Source organism: Hetaerina americana, unplaced genomic scaffold, assembly GCF_022747635.1.
Source record: "Hetaerina americana unplaced genomic scaffold, ioHetAmer1.1.p SCAF_22, whole genome shotgun sequence".
NCBI classification, from domain to species: domain Eukaryota; kingdom Metazoa; phylum Arthropoda; class Insecta; order Odonata; family Calopterygidae; genus Hetaerina; species Hetaerina americana.
In genome coordinates, this window is record NW_027286786.1 from 3,973,548 (window position 1) to 3,988,326 (window position 14,779).

A 14,779-nucleotide genomic window follows, 5' to 3' on the forward strand; every position below is an offset into this window, starting at 1 on the left:
GTGGGGCTGCGCGCGCACGTCGTCGTGGTCAGGCAGCCTCCATTTGGCAAAGATCTCCTTCCTGACGCGTCGCACTCTTTTCTGCAGCCTTTTGAGGACTTCCAAATAAAAACCACCCTTCACTGTCTCTCACTGAGGCTCAAACTCTATGTGGATAATGCCTTTTGATTCGAACGAGAGGACGAGAAAGATACTACGTACTTATTTTCGGGATAGACCCTGTAGTCCAGGGGTGGCCGAACCGTGGCGCATTTTCCAAACGTGGTGCATTGGATTGATATGAGTGGGGCATTTCATCTTTGCGCCTGCTTAATTTTTTTTAATAGGCGTCATAACTGAATCCATTGTAATATTCCCATCATGAACGTGATCTCAGTTCTATTCGTACATGCTCGGTGTCTGAAACTTAGAATGGAACTTGTGAGATGTTACTTCAGTCGGGTTTACAAGCGTACGAATATTTTCATCGGTGTTGCCATTGCGAGTTTCTCGTTAACCGATCGCCAACACCGCCGCCGCACTAGCAACATATCGTTAGTTCGAAGCGAGGTGCGAATGAACGACTGGCGTTCCATTTGGTCAGTCGGTTCGGAGTGAGCCGTCGTGGCGTTGAGTTTGTTGCAGTGTACCATCGTGGTTTTTGTATTGAGAGTGATGAGATTAAATATACATTAAGTTTGTCGAAGAAGAGCGCCACTACTTTTTTCTTCACGCGAACATATAAATCCAAATTCTACTCAACTGATATTCTCTGTGATACGACGAACGCACTTGTGATTTACTCTTTGTTCATTTTCACTCATGGGAGTGGTATACTTTTCTACGCTTAAATTCCTGTTATCCATTACTGCGCAAAAGAAGCCATCAATGATAGGTAAAGTCAATGGCTCTACAACCTGTCTTGAAAATATTTTAAAACATCCTCCACTGAAATGCCATGCACCAAGAGGCACTGTGGGGAAAACTTGAAACATGCCGCACATTATGTTACCAGTTGTAAAATTTGTGAATAAAATTAGAGTAAGAGCATCGAACAGAAGAGAATACTGTGAATTGTTAGATTTGGAATATGGTGAACTTATTCTTCTTTGTGAAGTGCGCTGGCTTTCCAGAGGTCAGGTTCTGAGTAAATATTGAAAATTGAAAAATGCAGTTTGTAATATTTTGATGCAGGAAAATTAACTACCCAATGAAAGAACCCTATTGTTTGACAATAGCCGGCTATTTGATTTGGCCTAATTATTTGATTATACCAGCATTCTAAGTTATGTAAATTTAAAACTGAAAGGCAAGATAAATTACTTCCTAACTTAGTAAATAGCATTAGCTCATTTAACGAATCCCAGTCCAGGCGAATGATTTTAACACTCTGAAATTGTTGCATTGAAATGCACATTAGCGGATGACTCCGTTAAAAGTTACTGTTGCGGCATCTCCCGCAGTTTCTTTGGAATGGATTAAAACTGTTCATCTCCCAGTTAGAAAATAAGGATTTAAGCATATTTCCACATTGGAAAGAGCAGGGTGAATGTGCTGTGGATAACAGCAGTTTGACGAAATATATTGAAAAAGTCAATATATCGCAAGAGTTATTTGAAAGTCGTTCTCATGACTTTACGAAAGACGAAGACTGCATGTTTGCATTTATAAACCCATTTTCACTAAGCGAAGAAAACGAAATGCAGATGCCTGGTAATACTACACAAATGAAATTGATTGATTAAAAAACAAATTCATTCTTGAAAGTGGATTTCGATATGCTTTTTCCAGATCAAAACGCTTCTGATATAATTAATTTCTGGCATTAATTACCCTGTGAACATTTCCCAGAGCTAAGAAAACTGGCAAAAAGAAATGTCGCTTTGGAACGATATGCAGATGTGAACATGCATTTTCATTAAATGAAGTTAATTGAAAGAGAAACAAAGTCGCGAATTATTGCCTCAAATTTGAAGAACTCTCTGCTGAGTTCAGTGATAACTTAAAACACCAAACATTAAAAAAACTAGCGAACTCCAAGCAGGCGCTTAAGTGTCAATTACAGAAAGTGAAGTTTTTGAGCTATAATAGACATTTGCTTTCATAAAATAACTTTTTCATTTAAACACGGTTGATTATTTCGATAAAAATACTTTTACTTAAAAGGGCTACCACGGTTTTATTGATCATATTCCAGAACCTCCTTTATACAATTGTCTTTTGAAATGGCGTACATTAATTAATTCAATTTCATGATTGACTTATTTCCTTTTCCTGCCTTAAGGCAAAGCAGATCCTACCTCCATCCATATTTTACAACCCCAAACGTTAAAGTAAGAAGGTAAAAAACTTGCTTGAGTTTTATGGCGCATCTAAACTCATCTGTGAAAAAATTGGCTCATGGTATCCTCGAGGTTGGCCACCACACCTGCAGTCAAAAAAGTAAGACGAAAGGCGTAGATTGGAGGCTTTAAGTATAGACGTGGAGAAGGATGGAAAAAGTGAAATGGACCGAAATGATAACAAACGAGAAAGTGGTAGGAATGGAGATGAAGGAGAGAGGACCGCTACAGGGAGAGATCGAAAGGATGCAGGAAGGGAGATGCATAGCGTTTTGATCGGCGAGGGGATGTTGAAGGGGGGAAGACATTAAGCAATCGTGGAAGGGGTGGAAATAGGTTAGGGACGGTGGACGGAACGGAGGAAGTACGCCGAATTGAAGTGGGGCTTATTTTAGAGTCGGATGTAAGGTTGTCTCATTTTAGGAGAAGTAAAGAAATGTATCGCTGTATAATGTGACCATACATAAAATACCTTAAACGGTAGAATACCAATAATTTTTATTTGAGGTTCACTTAGGAGTGGATAACATTTTCATAGACCCTCAAAATCCTATTGGATTTTGAGGGTCTATGAATCCAGAATCCTCTTTACGAGACATATCCGAGCGTGTAAAGCAAACTCATCATATCCGTGTGAAAATTTGGTGGTGTCTAAGAAAACTAATACGAGGGCTCACCTTTCAAACAAATTCGAGTGGTTTAAAGTTCCAAGGAGATAATTCCAATTAATTTAAATATTGCCAACCTTTCCGTTCAGCTAAACCTTCAAAGGAATTTAGTCTTTCACTCATTCTTTTTAAGTGCTTACATTGCAAAATCCTTAAAGGAATCAACACTGTGAATCATTCATGTATGCGACACATATAAATAAGAGGGAGGAAAAATATTACTCCTTTAATCTCTAAATAAATACCCAGGCCCTTTTGAGTTCCCGTGACGAATTGAATATAAATTCTTGGCAGTTTGCGCTCCACTTCCTGTGGATAAAAAATGCCTTGAATCAAAATTAATGATAATTACCTGGGGTTCCTTACTTTATTCCACTGGTCGATATTTTTACTCCGCGATTGTCACGACAAGCGTTACTCCAACTCTCGCCACACTTTCTCCGTTGTTATTTCAGCTGGCGGACCCTACAATCGCGTCTTTTGGCGAAACAATTGTGACCATGAACATCATTACGTATCAATTTGATATGACGATTGCTCATCCTGGCAACGATTTTCATGGTTTCCATGGAAAAACATTTGAATGCACCGAGGACCACAATATCGACGATATATTAAAATATATCGCAACACAAAAATACGACGCATTGCAGCATCTTGGGAATACGTAATTTAACGAAAAGTTTTCCACTATAACATTTCCGATGTTTGTCTCAGTCGATTCTACGAAATTTCATTTACTTAACTGCACTGGCACTTAAGTACAGATTATCTGAAGTTATACAAAACGCCTCGGATATCAGAAGAACTCGGGAATGCTAAGGGAAGGCATGGCTTCAATAGAAGGTAGGGTCCAAGGCTTGGCACATCGAGTTCATTCTCAAAAGCCCTCAGAATCAAATATCACCCAGTTAATCTACAGAGAAGCTCTCTTGTCAAATAATTTACCTTCCAAATTACACACCTAATGACATTAAATGGAAAACGTAACAAATATGGACCCACTCCATTTATTTTAATTTTTATGGGACGAGATGGGATAGGGCATCAATCTTAGTTTTACACAGTGACATTTAAGTACTGTCCAGTATCAGCAACTTGAAAAAAAGAGTTGGAAACTTTGCTGAGAGCAATACTGCAGCTAAGTTGGGAAGAAAATTATTAGCAAAAAGTCTTATCTGGTGGCACATTAAAAAAATACGACCAAAGAGCAAGAAAATGCACTGACTACATGTCAATATACATATTAAACCTGTACTTTCAAAATCACTGGGTTCAAAGCGAAAATGTTTAGAAATATACATACAAGATTAAAAATGTGCCTCTCCTGATTTGCTTAGTTGGTTTTCTAGACTTAATCCGAGCAAGGGTTTCATCCACTTATGGGTTCAATTAAGTCTCATTAACAACACTACATTATTTTGAGTGTGCTTTCTAAAATATCCATGTTCTACTATCGTGCTTTAAATCTGCTTAGGCACCGACAGCTTTAGGATGGAAATATCACTGAAGGCTGGCTAAATAGCTATGAACCATAAATCTGAACCAATTGTTAAATAATCAATTTGATCACGAAGTCACAACTATTTATTTATTTAGCAAATGATGAAAGTAATATAATATGTTAAAAAATAATATTTCAACCATCCCAATTTTAAAATTAACATTAAGCATGAAATATATATATATGTATGGGCATAATAATTATTGAACACCTCTGATTGCATAAACAGCACAATTTTTCTGGAACTGTCTGGCTACCAATGTAATTGCATAAATTTGGGACCATCCTTAGACAAAACACAAAAGGCACTTCCCTCCTTTCCTTAAAGAAAATTATGTAAGAATTAGTGCATGGCCATGGCATTCTACTCCTCAACCAAGGCACACCCTTGTCTCCTTCTCCCGTGAATTTTTAAGGGATGGTCACCCATCTCCAATAACTGGCATTACTCCACTTGCTGACCACATTCTCGTCTTTACATATTCAAGAGAGCTTTGTTGAACAAGGGCCAGGAACTTCAGCAAGTTCATCCGCAAAATGGACAAGTGACCTCAGGACCAAGAAAGGGCAGCTGACACCACAATTAAATCCCTTCCCTCATCAAACCCCTGCGCCAACTCATGCCTCCCCAACCTCATCACCAGAGTCATCGGCTCCAGTCATCATTATGCCATCTCAATATCAGAGTTTAAATAGATAATTTTTGTGGACCAGAGAACCAGGTGATTGAGACCCCAATGTTTTATTCTAAAGCTGATATTGCCCAAGTGAGGAAGTAGATACATCATCTGCAATTTTATCTAATAATAGTAATGTGCCCAACTAAAGCTTTGCTATACCCTGAGGGGACCCATTAGATGTGATCTCGCACACGTGCAGATGCCTTTCTTCCGGATATCACATCACAATGAGCAGGCACTTGCATTCTTTCTTTTTGATCTTAAATTACTGTGAGGTTGAAAAATTCAAGTTTTGCATGAAAATGCACATGGTCTGGTTCAACTTTTTCCAGATCAATCGCAAAAATATGCACAGATGGGATGATGGTGGGACCATTGGATGGCTTTCCTTTCAACCCCAATGCCTATTTGGGTAGGGAGAACTAAATTGTACGCTCCTTGCACTCACATCCAGTCAATAATAGCACTCAGGTCATCCACACTACGAAATCGGTTCTCACTGAATTGCTGGAAAGTGTATCTACTCTTCAAACAGGCCGAGGCCTCGCTCAAAGCATTTAATGCTTTAAATTGTATTTTATCTTCGATTGATGCCTCAGGTAAAATAACTGCACGTTACAACAGTCACAAAAAAGACAATACTGGGCATGATGGAGTGCATAATGAACATTTATACGTCATTCACAATGGAAATGCATTTTATGGTTTGATTATTATGTATTTAGCAATATTTTTCAATTTTTATTTTGTCTCGTTAATGACAATATTGAGGTCATTAACTGGTTTGAGCACTTTTAGTTCTCGGCCAAACAGGTGTCTGTATTCAGTTTAAAAGGTGAAACTTGATCAGAGAGGAAAGTAGGGATCAGCTGTACAATACTCATAATTCACAATAAATGCAAAAGTTACTTCCACAAGAGAATGTGGAATACACATTAAAAAATACTGATTATAGTCCTTGTTGGAAACCAAGGAGAATAAAAACATTCATTTTATGTGACACCCTGACCTCATGTTTGCAGTCTTCTGCAAGTTGAGTGTACAGGTAGACAAAACACAAAAACCTTGGTGACAAAAATTTACAGCTCTTTCAAAATCCAGACACTCAGTACAATAGATTCATAGAACCAAAAAATCAATTTGTCGCAACCCTAGTGGAATCTTATCATCAGAAATGGACAAAGTTCCATGCAGTTCTTCCAATGACCAAGTGATGACAATGTCAAGGTACCTAGGTGCGGTAAACTGCAAGCAAAAAATACATCTTCAAAAATGAGAAAAATTTAGAAAAAAACATGTGAAGGATAGAAATAATTGAATAGCTGAAATAATGACATTATTTTTTTGAGTCAATTTTCTCACCGAGTGCTAAACCATTGGTGTAATTGTGGGCCAAAATGATGAAAATTAGTGACATTACCACAGAAGGGCACAAATACATGTACTTGAAGTAAATCAGAGACCTTTATTGAGGTGATCATTCCAGAGAATATGAATCACTAGAACCACTCCAGTTTGGTGGGTATATAATTTAATGTCAAGTATTCTTCATAGCATTTCAGAACAAACAAAGAATCAACCATAAATAAAAACCTCAACTAAGACATGACATTTTATTTCCAAGAAAGATTTTTTATGATAATGTAAAACTGACGAGGAAAAGAGGAGAGCTGAGAGGAGTGTACGCACATAGAAATGGATTCTTATTTGCTTTGTTCCTCCAAGCAGGCAGGGCTGCTGCTCCGCGATCAAGTACCTCGTCAACATTACTCCACATTTCACATTTGAAGTAATGTGTGATTTAATAATGACCAACATATACAAGTTCAACAAAATATTACTATCATGGATACAAATCTACTGGCACAAATTTTTCCTGAATGGAAACAAATGACAGGCTTGTTTGCCAATTTTGGGTAAAGGTGAAAATTTTATTATTTTAAAAACTTTCAATGAAATAAATGTTAATGACTTTCACATGAAGTTCAAAGAAGAGAGAAGTTAATATCAAATATATGTTGAATATTAATGCCGCTTACAGAGTGTGGCACATTTACAGAATGGAGAGATGTAGTAGAGTTTGGTGAGAAAGGGGTTGGTTACACATACACTGAATATAAGTGTGAAATTACAATATACACTTTTACAAGACAAAATTACAAATTTTGTGAAATTGTAGGGCTGATGCACAAATGAGAGGTCAAGATTTCAGAGAAAAAAATAGATGAGGCTGAAGAGTTTCATTCAATAGTTTTAAAATCAAATCCCCACAGAATTTAAACATCAGCTATTGAAAGGAAGTATGCAATTGAGAACCATGCCATTGAGCGCCCTCATAATTTTGTCAAATAGCTGCAATTTTATTCCAAAAGGCTCCTTCCCTCCCATTTTTGAATGAATACGCAAACTTTGGATGTCAAGATAGAGAAATCTGTAATAAAAAGTTATTACAAGTAACAATCACATTTGCACAGTCAGCACAAGGAAAGAGTCGACAGTTTTAATAAAATTGAATGTTTTATATGACTTGTGTTATAATCGTATAAAAAGCAGTCAAGATGCATAGATAAAACCTTGATGCAATCATTCTGATTACATAAGTAGGTAATGAATTCTTCAACGATGCCAAGATTTAAAAGTAGTTAATACAGTATTATATGAGATCAGAGTGCATGCTTCTTGGTGAAGCTAAATTTTTAGTCATCAGTATGAAATTAATTTCATATTGATAAACAAGTATTTAATTTAAATATACAAGTAAATGCTAAATGACTTTTTATACCTAGCTAACCTTTCCAGCCAAACAAAAGTATTTGTAAATAGAACAATTTGTATAAAATAGCAAATTATTCATTATATTACTACATCATCTCAAAATTAATACATAACAATTACATAGGCATTAATATGCTTCACAGATAATTTCATTCTAAAATCTTCCAAGTGCAAATAAAGTAACCATTATTCTAAAAATAGGCATTATAAAAATTCATCATACTGTTGACTACAACTTCCATTCAATTAAGTTTGCCTATGACAAATGATTCATGAGCACCAATAATCAACAGACAATACACAAAAGAAGTAGGTATGTCGTGATATGATAAACCATTCAAGGTTCATAGAAGCTCAAAATATTGAAACCATAAATGGAAACATTATAAATTAATAGCAAACCAACAGAGTTGCAGCAGCTTCAAAACAACATAACAAAAAAGGTTCCTACACACAAATGTAATGAGCATAGGGTGTCAAATACATTATACAACAATATCTCTTTTACAATATAAAGGCATCTGTAAAAAATGAAATTATAACAGTCATATATAGGTATATATGTATTGGGACAACTCGTGTAAAATACACTACAGTCATCACCAGGTCACATACACACACACACACACACACACACGCAACATACACACATATGCAACAAACACACACAAACACACACAAAAACATTAATTCCACTTCAAATAAAACAATTATCACAATTCCTTTTCTTATAAATAATAAAAAGAATACTCATTCTCATGCAGTAATTTATCAAACCACAAATTACTCCTTCTATCAGCACACATATTTTCCACTAAAATATTTCTTATGATCTATACATATAATTGTGTATTCATGTGGGTGCATGCGTGCATATGTGCGTGTGTGTGTGTGTCGGTGCGTGTGCACATGCAGGAGTGTGTACTTGTACATATACATACATATGCGGCATTAACATGCACACAAGTATGTATATGTATATGTATATGTGGGTCTGTGTGTGTGTGTGTGTGTGCATCTATACACACACATACATACATACATACACACACACACACACACACACACACAAATACACACACCCACACATTGGTGTACACACACACACACACACACACACACATATATATATGCGCACACAAACTCATACATATATTTATAGGCATACACAAAAAATATGTATATACATACGCACACATATTCATACATATATAAAGACATGACTGTTTCAAACCAACGCAGGTATTTCTCAACAATGGATGAATAACAATGAATATCAAGGCTCATAATATCTTGTTCAATAATTTCTTTCACATTCAGTTGCTGATCATTCAACACGTGCTTCTGGCTTCAACCTGTGCACATTCAGCAGACGATAATCGCCCATTACAGGCTCAGTTCTCACGAACACATTCATACTTTATCAGGATAATCTAATAGAAATGTTAATAAACTATACTTTGTATGTTAGATTGTAATTATTAAACAAATAAAATTTTATTTGGTAACATCTGAAATTATGCTAACTCACCGGTAAAATATTATACAAAATGTATGGTTGAATTGAATTTACAATGAGAATGGGTGAAAGGAAGTCACATAAACAGTTTGAGAGGAAATACAATTACATGATTTTTTTTTAACATCTTAGGCTAACCTGAAGTCTAAGCAACACCATTAAAAGTGCCCAGTGTTGCTTAATGCCAACTTATCCATTGACAACCCCTTCCAAAAACAAGTTAACATCATTAAATGCACACACATTCATTCATGGTCCATGTCATGCATTTTTATAGCAGCCAGACAAGAAATGACTGAGTAATTTTTCTTTTGAAGATATAATGCAATACAAGCAACCATAGCTTAGATACAATTGCCTGAAATTTAGATTTTACAATTTAATGTTGGTTATATTACAAGAAGACAGCTAGTTGGCAAATTCATTTCATATTTGAGTTACAGGAAGCATTTACAAGAAATATCTATAAATGACAAAATTTTGATTTTTTAAATCATTAGAGCCTTCTTTGTGTACAAACATTTAATTACAAGAAAAACTATTTGTAATCTTTCAACAAATCCTACAGTTAGCACAAATCTTTATACTCCTTCCACTCTATATTTGTTTGCATTAAGGGATTGACTGACCAGTTCATTACAAGTATGATGACAATTAGGCCAAATAAGGGAAACAGTTCATGGAACTGACTTCAACAACATTAGGTATTTGAGAACGTCTACTTAAGTCTAAATGCAATGCACTCTTAATGCAAAGGTCACATTCAGAAGCTGAATCATAACAAGAAAAGTATGTTGAAACTGCCCCAAATATTTTTGAGAGATTTCTTTTCAGTTACAAACCTATTTTGACTGGAATAATGGCAACAGTGAGAAAAGTACATCTCTTCCGAGTCCACCACCAACATGTCCTGTACATACACGCTAAGTGAGTACTGACAAATTCACCAATGTGCACTCATTTGAGAAAAAATCTCTTTCACTCGGGTGATAACACAAAGTTGAAAGTTGATACATTAATGACCTCACATCAAAGAAAGTTATGCAAACAAAGATGTTTTACCAAATCATCATGACATCATCCACGTGGTACAAACTTAAAAATGGCATGTAAAAAAGTCATGTCAAAATATTCTTATGCTGTATTCTTGTGCTTAGGATACCGGCTCCATCAATGCATAATTCGGCACAAAAATGAGTTTATTGCATTGAAAATGATATGGTGCAATCAAAAGATGTAATGCAATCATTAACATAGATAATGATGGAAAGACAAGAGATTGTCGACAGTTTAAGCTCACTGTTACCTAATCCACATCACACAACAATAAGCAGAGCGCCAGAGGGCAGGCGAGAGCGGGGGCATCCCATTGCAACAAATGCAACAGTGCAATAGGGCATGAATATCTGCATTCCTCTCTCTCTCTCTCTTTCTCTCTCTCTCTATTACTCAAATCAGGGCTGAGTACATATTGGAGGACTTAGAAATGTGGAGGACATGACGAGAGGAAATGACGAACCATGGGCAACAACTTCACCAAGAGGAGAGAATGGAAGGTCTGCTTGTCGCATCTGTACTCTCGGCTATAAAACATTTTACTTGTGGGCAAAGGCATACGCTGGAGACAGAGCGCTGCCCGACCGGTGGAAATGGACATTCTGCCACTTGCCATCCCTCTTGTGCCACACCCGAGACTCCTCCGTCTGCTGAGTGTGTGCCTGGCCCTGCCTGCACGACAACAAGGGACACATGTTAGTAGGGAGAAAGCAAGGCCCAGGGGGAGGTCAGGCCACCCTGCCTCATTAACTAGAGGGACAATGAAAGCAAGCAGCCATGCCATTTTCCCATCTGAGGGATGAACTGGGGTAAAATCAATGATCAAATACATTCTCCATAAAATAAGTTGATGATAAAATGATAAGTTATTAAAAAAGTTAACTCTGAACTTCAGGGATCATATTACTTCTTGGAATGGTTTTCAATGGTTGGCCAATGACTGTTCCGTGGGGAGAGACAACGAGTGGGATGAGGGGAGGTTGGGGAGGCAGGGGGTGATTTACGGGGCTCGCAATTGATCGCTGCAATCCCTCTTTTTTCACTCTTCTTTCCCTTTTACTTTGATCAGTCCTCAAATGCCTTTTCTCTCTCTCTCCCTCTCGCTTCCTCCCCTTCCACGGCACCACATCCCTCCCTGCCCCTATGAGCACCCCTCTCGTCAGGCATCGCTCAAAATCTGTGAAAGTGCCACCATCATCCACCATTGGACCTGTGGGCACCAATCGTCCAAAGATCCTCCCGGGAACGATCCAACTCTGTGAGACACCCTCATGCCCCTCCTCTCAATCCTCACCCTCCCCTTATCCCATGTCTTCCCACTTCTCCATCATTGGCCATCGACAAAACTTCCGGGATATGATATTTTCATTCAGCCAAAATTAGACGTCCTTTAAACACGTAATTATGATGATGAATTTTAATCATTAAGCAACTTACTGCTTCAGACCCCAAGCATTAATTTCCAAGCAATCCTTGACCATGATGTGAACAACAAAACTTTTCGTTAAAAATAAAATAAAGTCTTAAGTGTTATGAATAAAGGAAAAGAATTGAAGACCTTGAGTTGAGACTATGGTGAACATCATATTCACATTGAAGGGCATTACTTGAATCAAAATTAACCCAGATATCTTATTTTGGAATTCTGATTGCACTCGGGTTGCTTTGGGATGGACATGCTGAGAAACATTCTGTGTGAATCACAAGACCTTTATGATGCACTTCTGAATATTGAATGTGCTTAATGAAAACTTTTCCACCAAGACCAATGCTTTTGAATTTTAACAAAAATCTAAGGAATTGAACAACTTATCACAGTGCAATAGTGTAGTATAACCTATGCTATTATAGTTATGTGGTGACACTGTTTGTAAGCAAAAAATACTTAAATATTTGATGGTTCATGGCGCATTATTGTTTTGAATCCCTGTCATTGCAATGGTAGTAAACTTGGCTTGAGATTAATTTTATTCCTTTTCTTAGAGGCACCCCTGGGTGATGAAAAACCTGAATAGGAATGTTCCTTGCTTATAAACTAACTCTCAAGGTTTCCCTAAAGGTAAATATATAATTTAATAAACAATTCAGGAATTAGTTTCTTTCACATATATAAAACCAGCCCTGTGAGTGATGATTGATTGGCAGAGCATATTTATTCTAGCATCATTGTTTACATTGTCACTCAAGTACAGTATCACTTTCAGCTCAACTTTTTCTTTTACTTGATTAGTCTATTTTTATTTAAATGAATAAACCCATGTAATTCAGTCATCGATTAAGAAATAGAGACAATGTTCAAGGATTAATTCTATTGTTTCCCCACAGATCCCTTGATCATTCAGTGGCATGACAATTCCTCTCTGGGGGACCATGTGCAGAGCACTTCAAGGGGAGTAACTCCATCCACTGGATAGAACTTTTACTGTGGACACCTTGGTGCCTAATTGTCGAGGAGAAGGTTAATGCCAGTGCCAGGTTTCTCTCCATCCTTCCTCGAACATCCAATCCCAATCAAATTGGCCACTTCTATCTCTTGTCACATAAATGCCCTCAACCATTGGTCGTTTTCCCTATCGATGACTATTCCCCTATTGATAATGAAATTGACAAGACAAGTGTAACTCCAGGGTAGGTTTCCCACTCAGGCTGACAGACCAAAACTCCCATGAGGGCATCAATTCAATTTGCTCCATTGGATGCTGCGATTGGAACCAAATGGACAGCAAGCAGCAGGGTACCATGCATCAAAAAAGTCACTCACTTGTCAATGAACTGGGTCAGCCTCACGTATGCTATGCAGGCAGCTTCCTCTCCGAGTAGATGAACATGTGGATTTATTATTGTAGTATTTGCAGTTTTACTATTTTTCCCTAGCACTGAAAAATAAACAAGAGAAAGGTTGATGTAAGTGAGGGTGAAACTGACCCCACTAGGTGGATCAATGAGATTTGGTCATGACAGAGAGTGCAGTGAAACAACGATATAATATCAGTAGTATGATGAAGTCAACCAAATAACTGAATGCAATAAAAGCCACAAAGAAGGAAGCAAAACTAAAACAGTGTGTGACAGTGCTGGGCAGCAGAACTTGGAAAACTGAACTTCATGTGGAGAAGCAGATGAATTCACCAGTCACACTGGTGCTGCCCTGCCTCAGCCAATCACTCTACATATCCTCATGCTGGCAATGCCTCTCCAGAACACCCTCCCAAGCACCCCTCACCACCCCTTCCGTTGGGTGCCCGCCCCTCTTGAGCTCACCCGCTCAATTATGAAATGAAACAAAATAACGCACATTTGTAATCATTTTAACGCACTCCATTGATCCCAACCATGGGTCTCAACTATTCAGGATCATGGCCAAAGGTAAAATATAAATCAGAAATACCCTTTTAAAGGTTATCTGTGATGATATCAAATAGGTTTTTATGCTAGCCAATAATTCCTTAGATGATGTAGCTTCAGTTGATATTAATAAAGTGCGTGGAATATTACAATTTTGTTTCATTTCACAATGGAATCATTCTACTCAGTTGGAAGGATTTGCAGCAATACCCTACTCATTACGTGGACCTATGTTACCAAAAGTGGTGGTGCATGGTGCTGGGGCAGGGGTTGATGGGTAGGGGATAGTTCAAACATCTGCCCATCTTTGAGAGTACACACTCACAGATGCTCTCTCTGACAATGGCCTTGCATCATGATTCTTAGTTGTCACAGAACAACTATCATCCAATAACAACCTCCAACTCATGAAAGCAAGTAAACTTCCCATGGGACAAAACACAAGTTGTAAGGGAATCTAACAAAATTTTGCAAAGGATCACTAAATAGTCAACTATCGGAGATTGAATGCACACTCCATGTGTCTGAGGTACGTCACAGCCAAAGTAACACTGTGATGGGGAGGCAGGAGAGAGAAAGGTTCATATGACTACTACTACAAATGATTAAATGTCTTTTTCCCACATTTCCATGACTGCCTAATATTCATTGAGAAAACCTGAAATCCTTACTTCCATGAATGGTCAAGGAATGATTGGTCCCATTCTCTTATGCACCTGCCATGACTGAAATTCAACAGTGGTGCACCCAATGCTATTTCTCTAAGATTAACATCGATATTTTTATGTAAAAGTAAGCTGACAGCATGCAATGATCCCCAACTGATAGGGATAAACTTTGTGGTATCGACATCAAATGGGTGAAACAATACACTCAGATAGTACATTTCTCAATGACTTGCATGCCACTAA

At 37.5% G+C, this 14,779-nt stretch overlaps 1 protein-coding gene across 15 annotated transcripts in view; it reads right to left on the reverse strand.

Moving 5' to 3' along the window:
• Positions 1–4,566: 4,566 nt before the first annotated feature.
• The window catches only part of CaMKII (Calcium/calmodulin-dependent protein kinase II), a 329,599-nt gene continuing 319,386 nt past the window's right edge, over positions 4,567–14,779 (reverse strand). For all 15 annotated transcript variants that reach the window (XM_071586329.1, XM_071586337.1, XM_071586333.1 and 12 more), the window contains 2 exons: positions 13,285–13,399; positions 4,567–11,195 (listed from right to left, as the gene is read on the reverse strand). In XM_071586329.1, the coding sequence (XP_071442430.1) occupies positions 11,063–11,195; positions 13,285–13,399 (248 nt within the window). In that variant the 3' untranslated portion in view covers positions 4,567–11,062. The remainder of the gene's footprint in view (positions 11,196–13,284; positions 13,400–14,779) is intronic.